This window comes from Lichenostomus cassidix, chromosome 14, assembly GCF_008360975.1.
Source record: "Lichenostomus cassidix isolate B80296 chromosome 14, HeHo_3.0, whole genome shotgun sequence".
NCBI classification, from domain to species: domain Eukaryota; kingdom Metazoa; phylum Chordata; class Aves; order Passeriformes; family Meliphagidae; genus Lichenostomus; species Lichenostomus cassidix.
Genome location: NC_139495.1, coordinates 6,962,709 through 6,986,028, shown reverse-complemented (window position 1 = coordinate 6,986,028; position 23,320 = coordinate 6,962,709). Strand labels below are relative to the sequence as shown.

Sequence of the window (23,320 nt, the reverse complement as noted above, 5' to 3'; positions counted from 1 at the left end):
TCATGTAGAAATTAATTTACTCTTAATCAAGATTTAAAAATTGATACTGTGTCACATCTGTTTCAATGTGCAACATGAGCCAGAACTAATGAGACTCAGGCAGACATCAACTGATAGATGTAAAAGTTAGTTTCCCAATTTAACCTTTGTGTATCCCACATTGCTGTCCAATTAATAATGGAAAGACGTTAAATGTCCTGGTCTGGAATTATTCCTTCTCTGTGCACCAGCTTGATTCTGTGGCAATAAAATAGTATAAGGTGTTTAGGTCAATGTATTGATTTTTCTGTTTCATTTGAGTTATTGAAAGTTGATTGAATGGAAACTGTAAAGAACAGTTCTAGTGGAAAAAAATGGGGCCATGTTCAAAAATTATATTGGTCAAGTGTTCATCTTCGATGGGCATTTTCACCTGCTTGAAAAGTGTCATGATGGTAATTTATCTCAAAGACCTTCCTAGGAAATGTTTGCAAAACGTTTTGAAAATCTTGCGTGTCACCCGGGCTCGGAGAGTGTATTTTAAATTCATTATGTAATTCAAGTATTGGCTTGAAAGGCATAGCAAGTATTTCCTTGTGACAGTAGCTGGCTCACAGAATCGATCACCTGGTCGTGTAAACAACAAAATCACAAAAACCCACACTCAAACCCTGAAGCCGTTTTTGACATTTGACACTGAAACAGAGCAGGTTTAGCTGTTAGGAGAAAACTCCCCCCGTGCGGCTGGTGAGGCACAGGCTGCCCGGAGAAGCTGTGGCTGCCCCATCCCTGGCAATGCTGAAAACCAGGCTGGACAGGGCTTGGAGCAACCTGGGCTAGTGGCACTTGTCCCTGCCATGGCAGGGTGGGACCGGCTGGCCTGTAAGGACATTCCAACCCAAACCGTTCTGACTGTGTGGCAGCCACGGCCCGTGCAGGCGGCACCGAGCAGGCCAGGGAGCGTGCTGGGCCTCGCCCGCAGGAAACGGGCTGAATGACGGCAGCTCAGCGGAGGCAGAAGGCTCCTCACGCAGGGGGTGGCTGGGCTGGAACAGACTCCCCGGGAAGCGGCCACAGCACCGAACCTGGCAAGAGCTGAACGAGTGCCGGGACAGCGCTCTCGGGCAGCTGGCGGGATTGCCGGGGACAGCGGGACTCGGTGATCGCAGCGGTGACTCCGGAGCGCCCCGCGCGGTACCGAACCCGCGGCACCGAACCCGCGGCCAGCCCGCGGCGGGGCGGGGCGGGGCGGGGCGGCGGCACGAGGGCGGCTCGTGAGGCGGGCCCGGTACCGCTCGCGCTCCAACGGCCACCGCGCCCCGCCCCGCCCCGCCAGCCCCCTGCGCGTGCGCAACGAGCGGAGCCGCGCGCCGCCGTGGCCCGGCTCTGCCCTCCCGGCGCAGGCGCGGTGGTGACGCCCGGCCGCGCGCCCGGCCCGGCGGGCACGCGCAGCGCGGGGAGGCGGCGGCGGCGCCCGGGCGCGGCGCGGCCGCGGGAGCGGGGGCGGGTTTATGGCGGCGGCTCTGTCCGCGCTCGCTGCCAGGCTCTCCCAGTCGGCCGCGGCCAGGTCCTACGGCGTGTTCTGCAAGGGGCTCACCAGGACCCTCCTCATCTTCTTCGACCTGGCCTGGAAGCTCCGCATCAACTTCCCCTACCTCTACATCGTCGCCTCCATGATGCTCAACGTGCGGCTGCAGGTGGGCGGGGGCGGCGGGCTGGGCTGGCTCGTGTCCCGGTGTCACCGGCCGGGCCCGGCGGCGGTTCGCAGCCGCTGCCCCGAGTAACGGCGGAGCGCAGCCGGACGAGTGGCCGTGCCGGGCGGGGGGCTGTGCCCTGCCCTGTGTCACCCGGGGCAGTGTCGCTTGGGCTGTGCCCAGCCGCAGCCCCGGAGCCTTGCCCTTGCCGGTGGCCAGCTGTGAATGCCCCGCTGTGCTCCTCGCTCTGCGCCTTAGCAGCAAACGTGCCCCTCTCCCGTTCCTGTTCCCGAGCCATAGCTGACTTAAATACTGGGAATAAATTGTGAATGTGTGCACTTTGATAGCACCTTCCTGACACCTTGTATGGAGCGAAGAGAATAATCTTCATTAGTTTACTGGGGGTTTTTGAAATCAACAGTTGCAGCAGGGAAAATGCAGACAGTTTTAAATACCAATGTTACTGTATGAAATATATTCAGATATAATTTGCATCTCTCCTGTTTTGAGCCTGTTTCTACAAAACGTGGAACTCTTAACACAGCTTTGACCAGTTGTAGGGTTGAAGTTTCATTGTTTTTGTGATGAAATGAAAGATTTACTTTTAACTTAACAGGCAACAGAAGCAGACTATGCACTGTCACAACAAACATCTGTTCTAGCCAAGGATTGGACACTCTTTCTCTTCGTAAACATAGCTGTAATGAAAGTTTTGACATCTGGCCAGTGGGCAAGTGTTGAAAGACAAGTCTGGTTGGAGTTTGTGACTTATGAAAGATAACTTGAAATGGGAAGAGATCAAAAAGTGGCATCTCCTATTTTTGTTTTTGGAGTTTGCCCTACAATTCTGGAGCTTGAAAATGCGCCACACGGCCAGGAGTTGTACACGTAGCTTAGTAACCTTGGCAGCTGAAAAAGCCTTGTTTTTGCTCGTTATCAGTGTTGGTACAGAATAGTTCTGGAACTCCACCAGCTTGTCCTTTGACTGTGCTACAGCTGATACCCGCTAACTGTGCTGGGGCAGCCAGTCTGACCAGTTCCCTCCGGGAAGCTGTTCATGGTGCACTGTTGATTTCCACTGTTGTGTGTCTGATGTCAGCTTGCACTGCTGTTTACAGGAGGATTACTTTAATATTAACCTTTCATGCTAAGCCTCTAATCAGTCCCAGCCTGCGTTTCTATTGGTTAAGGGAAATGCTTCTGTTACACAGTGAATCTCTGTGGCTGCTCGTTTGCTGACTCACTTTCATGCCTGTCACCAAAAGAGAGCTTGTAGCTGATTGAACTGAAACTACACAAGAAAGCTGCGATTTGTGTGTGTTTCCTACCCCTCTGGATGTGCTCCAGCAGCCTGTAGGGAGACTTGTCTGTTGGGACAACTGTTACTTTCTGTAGCTGGGTCATTCTTTATGAGAAAGATTTTTAATTATTTTTGGTTCTATATACTGGGAACCAGGAAACTGGGATATCAGTGTAATAATTTCCTGCATTTTTTCTCTTTAGGTCCATATTGAGATCCACTGACTTGTGACTTGGTGTGCTGTTTGCTCTGTATGCTGCAACTAGAGTCAGTCACGCTCTTCTTCAAATCCAGCCTGTTGTGAAGCAGCAAAGCTGTGCTCGTGTGCTCTAGGATTATGAAGAAAGAAGATTTCACCCAGAAACGAGTATGTGACAATGGCCCAGATCATCACAAGCCAGCAGCTCACCTGACACACGTGCATTCCATGTTGGACAGTTCTCAAAATTATAGTAGCAGTTTACAAGAATTATATAACACCAGGAATTGTTCTCTCTTTAATACTATACTTCTGCCTTCTGTTGGCAAGGAAATGCCTCTGAGTTTCAGTGAATCAGCAGGGATGAACTCAAGTTCAGCTGCTCCTTGGAAGGATTCATTTCATCTGCATTTTCCTTCTGGGAAGGACAGTCTCGATAGGGTTTCTCACTGCATTGATGGTATTTCAGTAACAGGCTGGCTGGAAGAATCTTGTAGCATTTCTGGAGACTTCAGCTCATGCTGCCCAGGAGACAACTTTGTATGTTTTGCACAATTCTGGCTGGGAAATTTGCAGTATAATAAAAACCTGTGGTTTCTGGAATTAGAAATAAGCAGTAGCAAAGAGAATGAATTGCAGTTTGCATTTTTTAAAGCATTGGAGCTTGGTGGACTTCCTGATCCCTATTCTAATCCAGCTGCCTCACTGAACAGCTATGCTATGGGACTCATAAACAACCAGAAACCATGTTTTTGTTACTTAAACCTTGTATCTTCAGAGCAAACACGTGGATACGAGCAAATGCTTTTGAATATACAATATGTGACTAATTATTTTTGCATCATACAGCTAGTAATCTCTGTGCTAGCTTTTGCACTAGCAGAGCTCTGGTATGCAGTAGTGAAGGTAAAAAAATACTGGGATTTTAATAACCATTTGTAATTTTAGCAGAAAATAAGAGAGACAAGGTTACAGTTCAGGTTTTAGTTACAAGTAGACAGCTAAAGTAAAAATTATAGTTGTGGAATTGCTAGTGAAACTGGCTGTTGGAAGAATAGGGACTTTTTTTTTTGTAAGGAATATCTGCATCTGAGTGTAAAGAACTTCTGTAATCTCCAGACTCTTTGGGACTTCTGCAGGTCTGCTGTTAACACTAAACTAGAACCCAATTTGATTAGCACAGATCCTTTGTTTTCTTTAGAGATTGTATAAGTGTAGTGTTCTGCCTACTACTATTTGTAACCATTTCCAATGAAACTTGTTTCTTGTAGTATTGAATTCCTGCTCTGAATCCAACAGCAACTAATATATCAGTCCTTAAAACGCTTTGAACTGGAAAGCTGTTGGGAGGGTGGTCTTCAATACAGCATAATTCTCAGCAGTGTTCCTTTCCAAGGATGGTACTGCTCTAATTTAACAGTATCTTGTGAGCTTTTTTGTGCTACAATAGACACTGTAAACAACTTTCTAAAACATCTTTTTTCCTTTAAAAAGTGATTGTTATTGCTGAAGTACAGTAATAACTTCTGGGCCTGTTGACCTTGGCTTTGGGACAGGCTTCTGACAATGAGGTTTGCCAAAGAATGGGGCAAGAATGCTGGAATCCATAGAGCTGCTGGTGAATAGAATTTTGAGAAATGGGCTCCTGTTGGCACTTCAGTGGAGAAACTCATTGTGCAGTAGGTCAAACTTTGAACTCAATGTCCAAAATTCTCAACGAGGGCATTGCTGTAGATGGGCTTAATGTGCTCTAAAGGTTCATTTAAAGAGGGAGGTATTGATGTGTGAGTAAGGATGCATTTTCAGCTTCCCCTTCACTCTGATTTAAAAGTGAGGACTTCTTATGGAGTAAAACCATGCCAATGATTCACACATTAAGATCCTTTTTGCCAGCTGGTCTTGCTTCATCTTAGAACAAGAGGAAGTGATGTTGCATTTTTGAAGTGAACTTACCTGGAAAGCCAGTAGAGTTTCCAATGTGTTTTTTATTGGGCCATTAGCACACATGTGTAGGGAAGTCCTTGATTATGAAGATGAGATGCTGGTTATCAGTGTTACAGGGAGAAATGTTGGAATTTTTAAATCTTATTTGAGTGCTGAAAATAAGATATATTACTTTTTATGTTAAATGATATGTTGTGTTTTCATTATCCCTATTGGCTGATTGTTCCTTTTGGATGCTAAAAGAGATGAAAAGCCACTTACTTTAATTTAGAAAACTTTTTCCCTGGTGTGTATTTCATGCATTGTTTAACTTGTAGGCTTTTGACCATGTAATTACCTGTCACGAAGTGACCAAGAGCCCAAAAATAATACTGGATTATGTATTGTAAGTAATTACTTTGACCACAACAGCTGCCTCTTAGTCAAGCCATTCAGTCTCATCTCCACTGCTGGAATTTATCAGCCTTGCAGTGAGTGGTATTAACACAAGTCAACATGTGGTATTGCAGAGGTTCAAGATTCCTGAAGCAATGTGGATCTGAAATCCCAGAACACCAGAAACAGACACTTCTCCAAAAGTCTGTGGCTTGGAGTTATGGTGTTAAGCTGCTGTCTGCCTGTATCTTGACCCTGAAAACCACTTGGCAGAGCTGAGGGCAGAGGAATGAAGGCAGGGAGGGGTTGGAGCTTGTTTAAGCTGGTTTGATTGCTAAAGACAGCATTGTGCAACTCCATATTAATCTCTCTGAGCAGCTCCATAGGTAAAGCCATACTCTCCCTGTATGGTGAGCCTTAAGTTGTGCATGAACACAGTCCTGCACCAAAACTTGAGTGCTTGGACTTCCTGCACAGAGGATCAATTGGCACAGCTGTACCTGCAGTTGTTACTTGAGACCTTGCTTTGTGCAGCTGACTGGCTTGGCCTGGAACATTCTCTGCTGTATGTCATTTGGGAACTACATGTTTTGGAAACCATGGTTATATACAAGAACTTGTAGGTGAGATTGTCAGGTTAATAGGCAAGAGGAGTAGCTAAAGGCATAAAATAATCTATCCAGTTTTTAATGCACCTATTTTTTATGGTGATTTTAAAGGTGGGTGGGGGGAATGAAACTTAAGAGACACCACCAGTAAATTAGTGTATACAGCAGAGTGCCAAGGGTGTGCTCCTTATCAATGACAAGCCTATGCAGGAGGAGATCTTGAATGTTGAACTGTGTTAGTCCTTTTTAAGCAAAATCTCATTTGAGTGCGTGGCCTTTCATCACTTATTACAGGATCACTTTAAATACAATACAGCTAAGTGAAATGATGGATGTTTGTTGTGTATTATATGTATATTGAACATAAGATACAAAGAATACGTCTTAAATGAGTGGATTTAATCCATTTTAAGATAGTTTATGTACCTTGCCTTGAATTTTATTGCTCAAAACCTAAAAGGTAATTTTAACTTGAACATTCCTTCTGAAATTCAAATAAAGGATAGTTTGGTATGTTAAAATCTCATGTAATGTACTGCACTTTAAGCCTGGGGAGGCCATGGATTGAAAGTGCTGTTCTTGCACTAATGGAACTGTTTGCCCTGACAGAGACATGTTTAAATGGCTTTTCCTGTCTGGAGGGAGAATAGGGAACCTGAAGGATGGCATCCATCCTTTGAAAGTGCCGATAATTCCAACACTGTATGGTTTAGGCCACTGTTCTCTTCCTACAGATGTTTTGATATTAACTCATCTCAAAAGATGGAAGGTGTCTTGGCCAAGAGGTAGTTTGTGTGGAGTTTCATGGCTTCACTACATCCAATGTGGAAGACTTTTCTGAGTTAATGTGCTGTTAGCGCTGAAACTGTCTCAGATGATTATTACAGTACAGAAAAATAACATTCTTAGTAGGGGTAAAGGACCTTTATATTCAACCAGGAGTTGCCTTTGTATTTCTGTATTTTTGTCTCTCATCCTGCTCTAGAAACAGGTTATTTCTAAGCAAAATGTCAGGGTTCTACTAAACAACTTGTGCTTTCTAAAATTTCATTGATCAGTGTCCAGATCCTTCCTGCGCTAGATATCAAAGAGTTTTATTTCTGCCATTATAAAACAAGTAAGAAAATACTCAATATTTAGTGAATTGCCTAGTAGTTACACTTGAGTGAATATTTACTATATGGTGTACTGCTTTGAAAAGAAAATATACTTTTAAATGTGTGTGCACAGAGCTCTGCATGTAGATAAAAAGTGTTTTACCACAGTATGATGTTGGGATGCTTACGCAAATGCTTGTTTACTTTCTGACCTTGCAGTGCAAAATGCAGTGGAGATGCTGTTACTTTCCTGTGTGGTTTTAGCCAGTGCCATCTTAGCAATTGTGTCTCTGCATCATCCTGCACAGGAGACAGTTCTAGCTGTAGACATTTTTTAGCCTTTTGCTTTTTTAATGTTGGGTTTGGTTTTGTTGTTTGAGGTTTGGTGGTTTGTTGTTTGTTCATTTGTGGTTTTTTTCTCTTTTTTAGAGTTATTTTTAGGACTACAAAGACTGCACTTTCTTAAACTTTGCCAAAGTTTGCTTCCTTTCTCCTTCTCTCCACCTTTGCCCCTTATAGGTATACACATTTAATTTTTGAAAGAAGCAAGCCTGTATGTACTCTCTTAATATATAATCTTATTGTCAGGTTGCTCCTTTTGTTTTTATGGCCTGGGCTTACATATATTTCTCTCCCTAGAATTTCTCAGCATAAGCATATGCTGATAATTTGTTCCACCTCAGAAACAGCGTCCTATAATTAATTATGCACAACAAATTGACAGAAAACATGTAGAGATGTAAAAGTACATAGTCTCTCATTAGAGTGTATGACAAGTGGTGTATCTGACAGAGAACTAGGTAGTCAATGTGACATTTCTGCTTTTTTTCTCTTCCAAACATCTGCTTTAATTAAAATCCATTACTGAATTTGAATTTGTGGTACCTCTGTCAGCTGAGAATTGCAGCAGAATTTGGGGCTTACAAAATACATTGAGGTCAGAACTTAAACAGTGTAACTTTTCAAAACATTAAAAAGTACATTCACATGAATATTTTGAAACTTTTTTTTTCCCTAATAGGGCACAGAATAAAATGTGTTCTGCCACTTGTTTCTGTGATGCATAGCCAGTAACTGAGGGGGGAAAAACCCTTTTTAGACTGCAGAGCCTCTAATCTCCAAGGAAGAGCTGCATTTGATAGAACTTTAAAATAAACCAAATGTTGCCTATGAAAATGCTGATACTTATGAACAACTCTCATACCTAAATTACAAGGTCATAGATATAAATCTGCTGACAGTGTGAAAACAAGAATAAATACAGAAGTGCTAGAACAATGCTATCCTTTACCAGCCTACACTAAGTAAATCCTATTGTACTTGGAAATTAATCCTCTACTGCATCCTAAAATCTCAATTTTCTTAGTCTTTTTGGAATTAGTGATACAAGATTCAGACTAAGATGGTTATTTCATTGTTGATGATGAATTAAGTTTAAAAGCTAAAACATTTTAGAAAATGACCACAGGGATTTCCACAAAGAAAATCTGCCTTGAGAAGATCCACTTTATTTCTGTGATCTCTATTAACTTATAGTCTGTTTTGCAAATTTCTTCCCTCTTCATGGAAGATCTGTATAAACCTGACAGCAGAAATGGTCAAAACCCAAACTTGCAAAAGTATCAGTATTTAATTTTCTGTTTGTAGTCAGTTTTAGCTATTAACAAACATAATCTCTAGATGTAATTTAAGCTTTTATTCTTAAAAGTAGGGAAACCTAATATTTAGTGCCTGATTCATCACTTGAAATTGAGTGTTCCATGAACTTTCTTGAAAATGGGCTCTGCTGCCTGATGGTGACTAATTTTCAATGCTGATAATTAATACTTACTGTAAACTGTGATGTCATCCCTGCAGAACAATTCTGGTCTACGACCTTGGTCTGTGGCCCTATTTTTATTTCATTATTATTTCTTTATTGCAATGTGGGAGATGGAGAAGGCTGGCACAAACCAGTTTTTTTTGTTGTTCCAGAGAAAGATGTTTACAACTTTGTATGTATTTTAAAAATTTATTGTGACACTTTTAACTTGGGAGAGAAATTTCCACAGTAGACTTGAAACCTGTTGTCCTAAAAGAGGTGAAAACAGACTTTTGAATATCGGCAGTGCTAGCCAAGCTGCCAGAAGCTGTTGACTGCGATGCTGCTCGCTCACACCACAGGAGGGAGTTACACATCAGTCTTTGGAGTATTTTCAGTTATCTTAGTACAGTGCATTTCAGTTTGATTTGTCTTATGGATTGTCACTGCAAATAGGTTAATGTACAAAATCAATACACAGCAGTAATGTATTGTAACTGTTTACAATTGAACTCAGAGTACCAATGGATGGGTTTTGTTGAGCTATTTAAAAACAAATAAAAATCTTTTTTAAAAGACAAGAGCTAGCTTGGGTGCTTCTCATTCCAATTTTTCACTGTATAAATTGTACAGATGTACTTAAATAGACTGTGTTTCTGTCAATATATAAGTCAGACTGGCTTTTTCAGAGGTAAAATTTGAGAGATGGGAAATATTAAAGAATATTGAATACATTTGCGAATAAACTCAGAAATAGACATGCTACTGTGTGCATATACAAATCTCTTCTTATTAGGATCTGAAATGCTTTGAAGTTGGATTCAAGTTGGTGGCCTATGACTTTGTGGTAGTCGTTTGTTGATCTCATACTGTAAAATTTTGTGTAAGAGCAGCTCATCTGTACAGGAGCCCAAATTTCCTCCCAACAAATCTGAGACTGCCAGGGAAACCTTTTAGCAATTTATACTCATCACAACAATTTATCTCTTCAGTACATTTCTTAGCTCTTGCTTTTTCTGGCAGATATTACAGCAGCTTAAAATTACAAAACCCCAAAATCTCAAACCAAACACAAGTACCAAAGATTCTGCTGAAGCTATTCACATTTTTTTAAAGAGATGATTTTTAAAAAGTGGATGGAGTGCTTTACTTTCCATTGAAAAAGAAAGTATTGGATGGGGGTTTTGTTATCAAGACCTGTGGTGTGTTTGTAAAAAGCACTTGTAAGTCTTGAACGTTAGGAAGTGCTTTGTCTGTTTGTTATCACAAGTATTTTTTACACATATCAAAATACTCCTTTATTTATCTTTAACCTCATAGTTCAAAGAAAATAAAAAAAACAAACACATTTTGGAATTCTTTCAAGTATTGTGTTTTGTTAAAAGTGTCTCCAAGGGCAAAGGACCAAAACCAACAGAGACCTCTTGCTCATTGAACAAAAAGCCGGCAGCAATGACAAGCAGGATGTTTTTGATGCTCTTTGTTGGTTTTATTCTGGGGCTAGTGGCTGAAGCCCTTAATCACTTTAGCTGGAAGTTATTCCCAAATAACCATCCTGAGCTCAGTAAGCCTGTCTTGCTTTGTATCATAAAAAAATTGCTTCTACAGCAGGGATTCCTAAATCGCCTCTCAGATCTTAGCCTTGCATTCCAAGTACTGCATGCTGACTGCAAGCACGTATGACCTGCTCCAGAGCTACAGCAGTTACAGCATTTCCAATTTCTGCCTCCTTCCACATAAAAGCATTTAAGATTAAAAACACAAAAAATATTTTATGATGTTGTACAACACCTTCTTAAGGGTTCGTTTATACCCCTTCAGGTGTTTCTCACTTTAGGTCAGGTTTGTAGATGCTGAATTTTCTATCACCCTGAAAATCACAGACTAGCACAAAAACTTGTCAAAACAGAATGAAAATTCAAACCTTTTTTGAAGTTGGACAGCCTTCTTTTATCTTCTTTTCCCTCTAGCTGCTTTCTGAGTGAGAACATCTGTACAGACTATAGTAGGTTTCAAGTCCTTCACTTTGATATACGGTGTATGTTCCCAACAATCTGTTGCTTAAAATAAAAGCTGTCTGGTCTGTGTTGTCGCTGTCAATCATAATTTTTAGATCTCTTCCTCACATTTTCTTTCTGGTTTATAATCATTCGTTTGCAGTTGATAGCTGTATCTTCTGCTTTCCTTCTATTTAGCTAAACTACTTACTTGCCAGGGCTGGCAAGCAGAAGTCTGCAGAGCTTTTCATCACTGGATATTTTGTTACAGTCGGTTCATCAAGCTTTTTTGCTATTTGTTACATTTGCAGTTAATCTAATATACTTTCATAAAATATCCATAAGGAACTCTAGGTGTTCCTGAATGGATTTTTAGCAGTTTCTCTTTTATCAGGAGTGGTTTTCCTGAAGGCCCCTATTGAAACAACATTGTCCAAAGGTTTGATGCCATATTGTATACGGCTGCTGCTACTATAGTTAGTATAAAAGAAGGCTTTTATAAGAGAAAATATCTCTGGTAAATCTTTGTTACTCACATGTGCTTGTTAAATCCAGCAACTGATGTGCCTCCTAGCAGATATTCCAGTCATGGTAAGATAATTTGATATACAAGATGATTCCTCTGAACTTAACCTACAAACCTGAGAGGCAAGGAAAGCCCAACCAATTTTTAAAAAGTTATTTGAACATATTCTTGTTTAATTTGATAGGCTATTTTGCCAGAAACATGGGATGAGAAGGTATGAACTAAAACAGACAGGAGGCAACCTAGACATGATCTGATTTTCCTTTATAACAGGAACTGTCAGTTAGTTCAGATCACACAGGGAGGGTGGGGTTAATTAAGGACTGGAAATGGGCTCAGAGGAAGTTAAAAACAGCACAAATATTTTACAACCTTTTCGTGGAAAAGGAAAATCATACTTTTACTATCATTCCCCCTGAGGTACTTCTGTTGTACTTCCAGCCCTACATGCACCTTATCATAATGCAGAACTATGGGGAGAGAGCAAGGCTGGGGTTTTTTGGTTTGGGTTTTTTTGGTTTTTTTTTTTGCATTTCAGAAAGTGTAATCAATAAGAAAAGAAATCTGATAGTGGGATTTATCTGTTTAAGAACCTTAGAGTGGTTTCAGTAGGACAAATCACAGCTCCAATCCTGTAATCCAATCATACAAGATCAGTACTGATGTCTAGCCCTGCTGACTTAGAGCTCTGGAGCTGAGGATCTGCCTATGTGAGCTGAGCTACAATGCCTGGACTTGAGTGATTTATGGGAATATCATTAAATTTAGTCTGGGTTAAAAGTGCAGGTCTACTTACAGCACAGTCACTGTGAATCTTCCCAGCCATTCAAATTGAAACAATATCATGTTGTGAAGGGCCTTGAAATTCATTGCATACATTCCAAATTCTGTACTCCTCGTAGGGAAGTAATCTTTAAGTGTATTATCTTGAAAAAAAGAGACAGCATTTACCAGCTGAGAGCTATAAAAATAAAATACACGATGTCTAAAGTTATAGCATATGGATGGTCTTCTAAGAGGAAAGTCTTAGGAATTCTAGTTTATAAAATGGTAACATTTGCTATTTTATTTGAACAGTTAAATTGATAACAGCTTTTGATAAGACTTTCTACATAGCTTTAAACTCACGATTGCTTTTTCATCTTAGACATTCTCACATGAACTGCACAAAATAATTGTTAACAAGGTTATTAAGTTTTTTATGCAATGGAAGGATAACTTTTTTTTTTCCTGGAGTAGTAAATTCTAATTTTTTTCTTTCACAGCTACACATTATTCATTGTGATATGCTGGGTCTTGTATTACTTTGCTTGATGTTAATTGCTACAGTTACACATAACTGATATTTTTATCTGCTACTACTGATCAAGAAAATATATTGGAGTATCTTCTTGAAATGGTGAGTTAATGAAATCATACCAAAATTAATTAGAAAGAAATTTACAAGAACAGCCTAATTACAAGAAATTAGGCTGTTAGAAGAAATGGGTATATTTTCAGAGCACCTTTTCTTATCACAATTTAAATAACAACAAATTCTTTTTTCAAATTAATTTGAGAAACATTCTTATGTTATATAATTTCTTGTCATTGTAAGGAAGAATCCACAGTTAGTTTTGCCCAGTTATTCTAAATAGTTTCATGACTGACACATATATTAGCAGGGAGAATGTTACATGACATCCTAAAAAGTTGCTGTTATCACCATAGTTTTATTAAAGTACTACAGAAGTGTTAAAAAATTGTTGATCATTAGCAGAAGGGGAGGAGACCCTGTTTTAGTGAGGCAGACTCTAAACTCAAAGGTGGAGTTTGTGTCTAAACTTTTACTAAGGGGCTCTGTAAGGAAATTCAAGAGCTCCCGTTACTCAAGTGTTGAATGTGAGTGGACAAGGCCTCTGTTCAAAACTGGACTAAGACCAAGGTAGGATGTCCAACCAGCTCTGGGGCAGTATTCAGGAAGTCTTTTGCTCATCATGTTCCCAGCATACCTCTGATATTGTGACCTAGAGATAAAAGACCATTTCATTAACGTAAAATATGAAATTGTAGTTTTCCTGACTCCATGTAATAACTATATATAAACACTTATACATAAACATAAAAATGGCTTAATATCTGCCTGTTTAGATCAAGGATAAATTTCTGCTTAATTGCTTTCCATAAATGATTAAAAGTGCAGTAGAAAGAATGGAAACACACCCCAAGTGTGTAGCTGTAGGTGCTGCTTTAAACATGGTAAAAGCACAATTTCTTTGCTGTTGTATTATTCTGAAATTAATACAGAGCTTCCAAAAGCCCACTGTGATAAAGATACTGCTTTACTCTTTGTTGTTGTCTACAGCCAGCATTCTGGAATAACATCTTTTCTTGATTAGCAGTTTAGATTTCTGAGAAGACTGATTTATCTGCATTGATCTGTCACTACTTGCAGTTTCATAATCTAATAAAACCAGTATTATCTGCTTTCTAATACTTTCTGCATTTAATTATTTTAAATGAAGAATATGAAGAATTTATCTCTTTTTAACTTGTATCAGTGTATGTCAGCTTTACTGAAACAAAATTAAAATGACATTTATAGAAAGGAAAGCTTTGTACAAATTATGCAGGAAGTCCACACCATTTCAGGAAAAAGCAGCATCTAGAAAAAGAACTGCCAGGCAACTGTATTTTGTAGGGAGTACATATGGAAATTCTATAGAAGCAATCAGGACACTGGAGATCCAAATAAAAGAAACACCTAAAAATACTTCATGGAATTATTTAATGTATGCAGGAGATAACCACTCTTGTCAACATGATGAAAAGGTTTTAACTGAGAATGAGACAATATTTAAGAACATAACTAGTACTTGGCAGTGTATTTATCTTGCAAATGTGATTAAGATGTTGAAAAAATTATGTGTTTGTTTTAATTGTAGTTATCTGCCATCTTGTTTTTCAGGTTTGGAGTCTTTCATACCTGCCAAGCTCTGGAAAAGCCTTATAGAGTAAAGAGCAAGGGCATGATTTTGTTAGTCATGAGAATTTAGCTGTGCTCATTATCCATGTTCTACAGGATACCACTTCCAGCAGCAATACCAGAATGCAGGCCTCAGCAGGCCAGGGGGAGAGAACATCCTTGCAGAAAATAATTCATTTGTTCTCAGCTGGTACAGCAACTGAGCTAAGTATCCCAGATTCTCATGCTTTTGAAGTGTTCTCAATCAACAGCAGATTTCAAAGACTTTTATGTGGAAGTCTTTCAGGCATAACTGTACTATTATTCCCTAATGCTTTCAATTTTTTCTCCACAACATAAAAAGAAATTGAGAACACAGTCTATTTAAAAAACATATTTTTTATCCAGTGTGAAAACACTGAGCAGTCCACATTGACTTGAGCAGCTTTGTGCATTAAAACTGCAGTAGAGTGAGTAACTTTTTATAAAACATTCTTCAATAATTCCACTATTTTGAAATAAAATAATTTGCTTTCAAAATATAGCTCCACTATCGTTGTTTAATTTTGGATATTTAGGAATTTCATATATCCTGCTGAATGGCACACCTGATTGACGCAGACATCCTTAAAAGGTGAGCTTGCATCTGTGCAAATGAGATTTCTGCTATTTAAAAATATAACAAGACTTTTAAAGATACACATTAAAAGGAAACAAAAAATGTTTAACTGAATTACTTTGTAGGACATTATTGTTTCAAATGTGTCTATTGTGTTTCATACACTAAGTCAATTTTTTTTTATGTTACATTCCTTGTTTAGCCCAAAGCATGGCAATTTGCCAGCCTGAGCTTTTAGTGATAAATTCTGCTATACAAAGCAAAAGTTTTTATATGTGAGGCCACTTCCTTCTGCTATTTTATCATCTTCCTGGTTTTGTCTGTTTTCAATAAATGCCTTTGTATTTTCACATCTTTTATATGCTTGTATACACAGACACTTTCCTCTGTATTAAAACTGATAGTTGCAAGTTAGTAAGGATGAAAAAGACAGACTGTTGACTTAAATTTCATTACACTAATATACTATATGAATGCTTTTATGTTACAGTATTAAGAGATCTTAACATTGATATTAAAAGTATTTCCTGAATTTGGCGGTGGAGTGGAGAGGCAAGGCTGATGTTTCATAACAAGGTTTTAAAATGGAAATAACCTCTGGGTACAGCTTCACTTGAGTACTACAGATTGGCACATGAAGGCTGGGCTCTCACAGTGAACATGCATTATCTTGAAGCATCTTAAATTTAAACGTATTGAAATTTCAAATCTAAAAAAAAAAATATGGTGGAGGCCAAATATCTCTCCTTTATCTGCCCCAAGGAGCTGAATATTCCTGCCTGAGGAGAAAAATCTAAAAAATTCATCAGTGAAGAGAAGCCACAGAGACCCCTGCACACACAGTGGAACCCAAAGAATCTTGAGGGAAAGGAGAATTTGAATTAGGGGTGGTCAGAGGAGAAGAATAAGATTGGACAGAAAAAGTTTAAGTTTCAATGCAGTGAACTGGAGAAAAGCTTCTGGAATTCACAAGAATGAGAAGCTGTCCCTGATGTCCCTGTCCCTTTTAGCAGTCTGTCATGAATTCCTCTTTCCCACAAAAAATGTTACTAAGGATGTAAGCTACAAATCATCAAGTAGTAATGTTTTTATGAAGCCATTTTTTGTTGTTGTTCTGTAGACCTATTGTTCTTTTACAATCATATTAATAGACTAAAAATAACAATAGCAGTTCTACCAGACCTAAATTATAATTCTATTCCTTAAGAATTATTATTTTATACTGTGCTGACTGAGATCACAGAAATCTTTGTCTGACCACAGAGGTATAAGGTACCAAATTCATCCTTCCTGTAACTGTACTGAGGTAAATGGAGTTATATAAGGAATTAATTTGACCTGTCTCCTCCATTTCCTTGGAAAAATTCTTTATTTTAGCTCTTGCCAAGTTTTAACTTTGACTCTCCCTTGCTTAACATCTTCTTGTACCTAGAGACAGTTTTTCTTTCTTTAAGACTATGAAGAGAAATACAGCAGGAGAAAGGCAATTAAGGTGAAGATCTGCTTCTTAAATTGAAAGTACAGTTCACTTATGGTAAGAAAATGCCAAAACCCTTTTATTTGGTATAGGTGTGTATGGGATTTTTCTTACATCTGTGAGGATATAAAAGGTATAAAGCAGTACGTATAACCATGAGACAGTAAGGATTTAAGTTATGTTTTTCTGCCTAAGACCAATGTGTTTATTCTAACTGCAACAGCTGAAATAAATGGCGACCTTTCTTGATTAGAGACCATAAGAATTAAAAATATTACACATCACCTTTTAACAAAGAATCATCCCCTTTCCCCTGGACTCAACAAGTGTATTCAAAAATAACCTATGAGAGAAGCTGAAAGCCTACTCTCACTAGTATGTAACTGCAATTTCATGATGCAATAAATTTAATTTTTGGATGGCAAGGTGGCGTGAATTTTTTGGTACAAATTCAACCCAGCAGTACAAAGTTATTTAAAACCCAAAACCCTCAAAAACAAGGATTGGAGAGTGGTTTTCCTCCTGATGGTTTTATGTTAGAGTTGGTATCATCTGTCTTCCTGCTGCCAGTAAAAAGCCAGGATAAAGCTTGGCCTAAACACTGTAACTCATAGCTGGCTAACCTTGAGAGGAATGCAATTACCTGTTCAAATTTAATCTTGATCAATTTGTTACCATTAGATGATCCAGGGTTGCACAGATAAAACACTAACAAGCATGTAAGGCTGAGTATAGGCTCAGTTTGAGAAGGGCTGAGCATGAGGGATCAGAAAGTGAAACTGATGGAGAGTCTGTGGTTCAGAATAAGGTTAGAATTATGCAGGGATACTGTCCCCACAGACAGATTTATAATCCAGCAGCTTCCCTTCCTTCTCTCCATACTGTGTGTGATAGTCTACCAGTGCTCCAATTGTGCCAATGCAACTGTTTGTGGGACCAGAACGTGAACTAAATCCATTCTGGTTCAAAATGATTAGATTAGACAGAACTTTAAAAATCTGGATTGAGTGATCGGATTTACAGCATGGCTTCACGAACAGCTGCACAAACAGCTCAGAGGCCACTAAAAGTCAAAATCATTAGTTGCCAGTTCCTGCTCCTGTCTGAATTTATGGTTCTGTATTTATTAAACCCAGATTTGTGCACTGCTGACTAGCCAGCAGCAAGATTTGAGCCAGCTCATGTGGAGATATGCCACAGCATTTCACTCACTGGTGAATCAACAAGAGCACCTGGTGTGACCCTTCTACCATTGTATGTGGTGAGCAATACACACAGCTTGTCACTTGGCTGCCTCGTGTGCCAGGGGATGCCAGCCCTGCTGCACTGGGACTTGGCTGAGAAGGCTTCTTCAAGGAACTGTGGGAGCTCCCATCCATCAGCTGCTTCCATGTGTGTACAGCCAGAGCAGGACTCATGCAGGGTTTGCAACCCAGCTGCAGCTCCCACTGTAGGATGAATTAGGAATTTTAAATTCCCAGGCCTTGGTGAGACTGGAGAGTGGTATGTGAGAATACATCTAACCATGCCAAGCTGGAGCTAGCCAGGAGAGGGGAATTCAGACTGTGGCTACTTCTCAGGGTGGGAACAGTCTGGCCTTAATCAGCACACTGTCCTTTGAGACTTCATTTACATCAAGTTTTTTCACTTTCCTGAGACAGAAAAACCCTCCCAAGCTTCATGCAAAATTCCACTCATGATCTGTTTCAGCCCATTTCCTTTGAATCCAAGACCTCTTTTTCTGTTATTTTAGTCCCAGCTTTCATACTAGAAAGCATCCTGTTCATGTCTAGTACTGTGCATAATTAATACAGGTAGAACAAGTTCTAATGCAAAGTATATTTCAGATCAGGAGCATTACAGAGATGGTGGACCTTTGCAATTTTTAATGCATTTGGTTTTCCTCACTGGGACATTCTGGTGTTTTTTCCTCAATGACTCACCAGCAGCCCTATCAGTGTTGCACAATGGAAACAAGCACTGCCTTCCAAAACCAGTAATATTTGATGCTAGGTGTAGATAAAGCTCATTTAGAAATCTTAAAAAACCACCAACCCTCAAATGTGTCAAGAATAGGAATTTATAACAAGCTGCAAATAAAATGCAGGATCTGATTTCAAAGCCAATCTGAGAGAAACCCCTGCAAATTTCTTAAGAGAGGTATCTTTATTCTTGGGAGTTTTGACTATTTTAATGGAACTTGCTTCCTATCCATACAAAAAAGCACCATTCATAAGAGATGCTTGACTTGCTAAGCTTTAGCTTTGATGTTCCCCAAAGAAATATAAAATACCTGCATGTAAAATTTTTTTGGCCTTAATGAAAGGTACAAGCACTTTTGAAACCTTTTAGACAACCAGCAAACAGGATTTTCGATAAAAATGTTTTTCCAGCTGAGATAAATATGTGTGACAACATAAACATTTTAAGAAACAATACATGGTTAAAACCCATCTGCCAGGCAGAGGAAGTCAAAGAGTTTGCCTGAGGGATTTAAGAATACCAGATTATTCAAGTACTGATAAACAAAAAAAAAAAAAAAGAAGAAAAAAAAGAAAAAAAAAAGAGACATGCTGATGGACAAAGACTTTCCTGCATGGAAACTATTGAGCAATGCTTATTAGAAAATAAAAACTGTTTGCTTGTCTAGATTTGAAACTGAAGTACTCTTTAATACAATGGCTGGGTATCAATGACAGTGAATCTACCAACAAGATACTGTTTTAGGAAATGTAATGCTTGCACCATTTTTCTAAAAATGTGAGAGCATCTACAGGAGCAAGTTGTAAAATTAACCAAATAATTCTATACTACAAAACACTGCACAACATCTGTATTGTTTAAGATGTATCTATATTCTTCAGGATAGATCCATATTCTTTAAGAATGTATTATTAAGACCGTACAGATGCTCCTGTCTCTAAGATTAACTGTTCTCCTTAAGGGTAACTATCCTTCTTACCAAATCCAACAGAAATCACAGTAAGCCAGACTTGCAAATTAGTGATGTCTTGCCTGAACACACAAAATGGGAACACCTGCATGAAGGTGACCACTTCCTTAAATAAGATTTCTAAGAGTCTTCCTTCCAACAGTAACTTTACTGTGGCTAGCACAGGTTTTCTTCGTGAGAACATTCTGTTGTGTTTTATAAACAAAGATAAAGTTTGGATGTTTTTTAAACAGTGTCTCGAGATTTGGACAGTTCAGGCCTGGCCAATCAGGCCTAGGGGGAGGTTTCTGGCTGACCAATCTGGACGACCTCTGAAAAGTCTATATATATTGAAATCAAAATAACAAATTTCCTCTTTCTTGCCACACTGAGAACTCGGGTCTTTTTCTCTGCTAGTAAAGCGACACTTTACTTCTTTCTGCATTGAGAAAATCCAGAATTTTATTTCTTATAGTTGAATACAATGCTACTATCCATATATGAACATCCTCATAGCTCATGTTTTTGATTGGAAAGAGAAACTTTATGAAATCTATAATTGTAAATTTTTTATTTTCATTCACTGCTCTCAGAATCTGGTTCAAACTGAAACCCACAGGACTGGCTTAATATTTAATGAGCTTTATAGACCACAAAAATGTGATGTAAGGGGTTCAGTTGTCTTCACTGACTCTCTGTGTAGGGACAAATGCCATAACAGATGTGCTCCTGAACCCTTAAAATGAAAAATGACAAGATAAATTTCTTCTTAGTGGAAACTGAATCATTACAGTTACTAAACTATCCAAAGAGGGACAAAAAATAAAAAGACAAAGTGTATTACCTGAAAATTCAGCAAGTAACCACATTCATCATTGAGGAATCAACCCTGCCAACAGCAGTTTTTGGAGAGAGCCCAATTTTCCAGTAAAAATAATTTCAACAGACCAGCTATTAGACTATTATTTACATGAATGACAGACTATGAAGTTCTTCCAACACAGAAGGTTAGACTTGTGGATATGAAACTGGAAAAACATACTGGTGGTAAAAATAGAGCTAAGACTACAGAAGACACTGCAAAAAAGGAAAAAAAAAAAAAATCAAGCAATCTTGAGAAAACTGATGATTGAAACTCCCACTAACATGAAGAAGCAATCAAAATTCCTATGTATTTCAAAACAGAAGAATGATCAAAATTCCAGAAAACAAAGCAGATGTGACAGAATTATTCACGTGACTAGGAAATAATTTATTTGAGTCTGTCTTAACATTTACTGAGATTGTAACCTTTATTGCTTCCTGGCATCTTTGTTGGTAAGGAACTACCCTGTATTTAATGGCAGTGGTGTTGTTACTGTTGAATTGCCAAAAACCAGGGAGAAGTTCTGCTATGGCAGAACTGCTATAGCTATGATGTAGAACTGTGACTGTAATTCTTTACTTGATTTCACACATTTTCAAAAAATCGATTCCTGACCTAGTTAGGTTTATAGCCAGACATGAGCTTTAATTTGTACACAGGAAGATGAGGCATCAGGGTGAAAGGTTTGCTCTTGAAAGTTTCTCTGACACATCTCACCCAGAGATTAAACACCTTTGTCCACTAAAGCACCTTGTACACAGAACTAACAGTTTTATGCTTAAAATTTGCAGGATCAGGCCCATGCAAAAGTAAGTCTATTTATAATACACACAGCATGAATGAAAATGTTTTAAGGATTATCTGGCATCCTTTCAAAGACACACGGCCTCGAAGAGAACACTGTAATTTCAATACTCTTTTGTACTATGTGTCATTAATAAGTCATCCTACTAAAGCAGGACTGGAAAGAACAGACTCTTCTTGACAGGTTATTGAATGACATATATTCTAGAGTTAAAACAGAGTAAGCTACGTATCCACTGAGGCAAAATATTGAAAATTTAACTAATCAAGTTAATAATGAAGGTATAATAAAGAACATTTTCCATATCTCATGAGTTTGGAATTGGATTTCACCAAGAAGTTTCTATAAAATATCGCAACTGGTCACTTGTAACTGGGACAGACATTTTTCATATCTTCCTTGCATCACAAAATAATTTTTATCTTTGCTATTTTGAAGAGTTTTAAAACTAGTATTGCTTCCATGAAGTCAACAGGAATTTGGCACTGAATGGGTGGGAGGAGGACTATTCTCCACATTTTACTCTCCCCTAGTACTAGGACTAGTGATTAGGCTTTTTTATTTTCGACTAGAATTTTCCTTGTAGCAGAAGTATAATAAGAGAGAAAGAGGGAAGAAGGAAAGGAGAAAAGAAGACTGACAAACAGAACTAAGATCATGAAAGCATATACTTTATATAAAGGTGTAAAACAACAAAAATGGAATTAAAGCAAACAATCTGTGATCGATTATAAAATTAGAATTTTTCTCACGAACCAGATTCCCTGCTAATGTAAATGAACAGTTTGTTCGGTGTACAAAAATATTCAGAGCCCACTGTCAGTTCATCAGCATTAAGACTTATTTTAAACCATCCTGTAATGGCACTTTATAGACATACATTTCAAAAGAAATCTCTTACCAAGGTGATGCTTCTGTTTTATGTAATCACATCCTTTTTATAACTAACTTGCTAAACTTATAACAATATTTAATTTAAAATATGAAAGACAAAGAGGAGTATTTTAAAGGCTTAAGATTTTTTGATGATGTAAAACACTTTATCACCAGAGCAGCTGTCACAGCCAAACCTCAGCTCTCAGCAAAATGGGCTGTAATAACCATCTATTAGCAGCAGTGTCAAGAGGTGAGTGCTCCTGATACAGCTTCCCAGACGGTGCTCCGTCCCATGCCAGCCTACAAGAGGAAAATGAAAAACCCGATATTTTCCTGTTGGCTGACCCCTTCCTTCCACAGCTTCCTTTCTGAATAAAATTTTGACACGAACGGTTCTAAAAAAATAATGAGGGGCGGTGCCAAGGAAGGAAGGAAGGAAGAATGGTGTGCGCCAGTAGACTTCTGCTTACCTTTACAGACTTTGGAGGCTGCTGATATCCAGACTCCCATGGTAGGTAACTCAATGAAGATTTTTACTGAAGGCTAAAGAAATCCCCCAAATGCACTGGCTCCTAGGGCAGTAAGCAGGAGAGTCCTGTTACCCACACAGTCAGTGCTCACCACTGCACTGCCCATGGGGCACAGTCCCATGGCTACACCAGGCTCTCCATGACCCCTGTGGCAGGGGAAGCACCCAGTGCCCCTCCAGCATGGACCCAAGAACAAGGAGCAAGAAAGAATCAGCAGAAAACACGCAGAAACATCAAATGTCTCGGGCTCTATTTCAGAGACTTAAACCCACCTCTATCCCCTTCACTACACTGCTTCAGGCCAGCTCAGCCCTCACCTTCCAGTCTCTTCTGCTCTCCCCCGCTTCCCTTTAAAACCCCCAAAGGAGTCTTTAGACCCACCAAAGGAGTCTTTAGACCCCCACAAAAGAGTCAGGGGCTCTGTAGACGTTTTTTGGCTCTTGCAGACCCCAAAACACGACCCCAGCCGACACGAGCCCAAGTGACTCGGCCCAGGCTCCTGTCGCTCCCCACAGCCCGGGCGACCCCGACAGCCCCGGGCAAGTCGCTTTAGGCGCCTCGGCGCTGCGAGGCCGCGCAGTGCGGGACCTGCCGGGCAGGGAACACCGCAAAGGGCAGGCGGGAAGGAAGCTCCGCTCCGCCGCAGGGCTCAGCCGGGACGCTGAGGGACACGGACACGGCGGTCCTGGCGGAGACCCTGCGGCGCGGGGGTGGTGGCACAGGGCCGGGCGGGGCCGCCTCCCCTCCGCCCT

At 39.6% G+C, this 23,320-nt stretch overlaps 1 protein-coding gene and 1 long non-coding RNA gene across 5 annotated transcripts; one reads left to right on the top strand and one right to left on the bottom strand.

The window, feature by feature from the left end:
* The first annotated feature begins 1,407 nt into the window (after positions 1-1,407).
* SMIM10L3 (small integral membrane protein 10 like 3) lies at positions 1,408-9,573 on the top strand. Its single transcript, XM_085074669.1, has 2 exons — positions 1,408-1,676; positions 3,177-9,573. Exons 1-2 carry the CDS (start codon positions 1,491-1,493, stop codon positions 3,195-3,197), a joined length of 207 nt encoding a protein of 68 aa, XP_084930795.1. The 5' UTR covers positions 1,408-1,490; the 3' UTR covers positions 3,198-9,573.
* LOC146430746 (uncharacterized) lies at positions 7,628-23,275 on the bottom strand. Of its 4 annotated transcripts, XR_014855100.1 has the most exons (5): positions 22,841-23,275; positions 22,509-22,610; positions 12,317-13,526; positions 10,922-11,409; positions 7,628-9,443 (listed from the first exon to the last, which is right to left on the bottom strand). It is a non-coding gene; the product is annotated as an uncharacterized LOC146430746 (long non-coding RNA). The 4 variants fall into 4 exon arrangements; XR_014855097.1 differs by having other exon boundaries at positions 22,509-23,275; XR_014855099.1 differs by lacking the exon at positions 10,922-11,409 and having other exon boundaries at positions 22,509-23,275.
* Between the last annotated feature and the right edge of the window lie 45 nt (positions 23,276-23,320).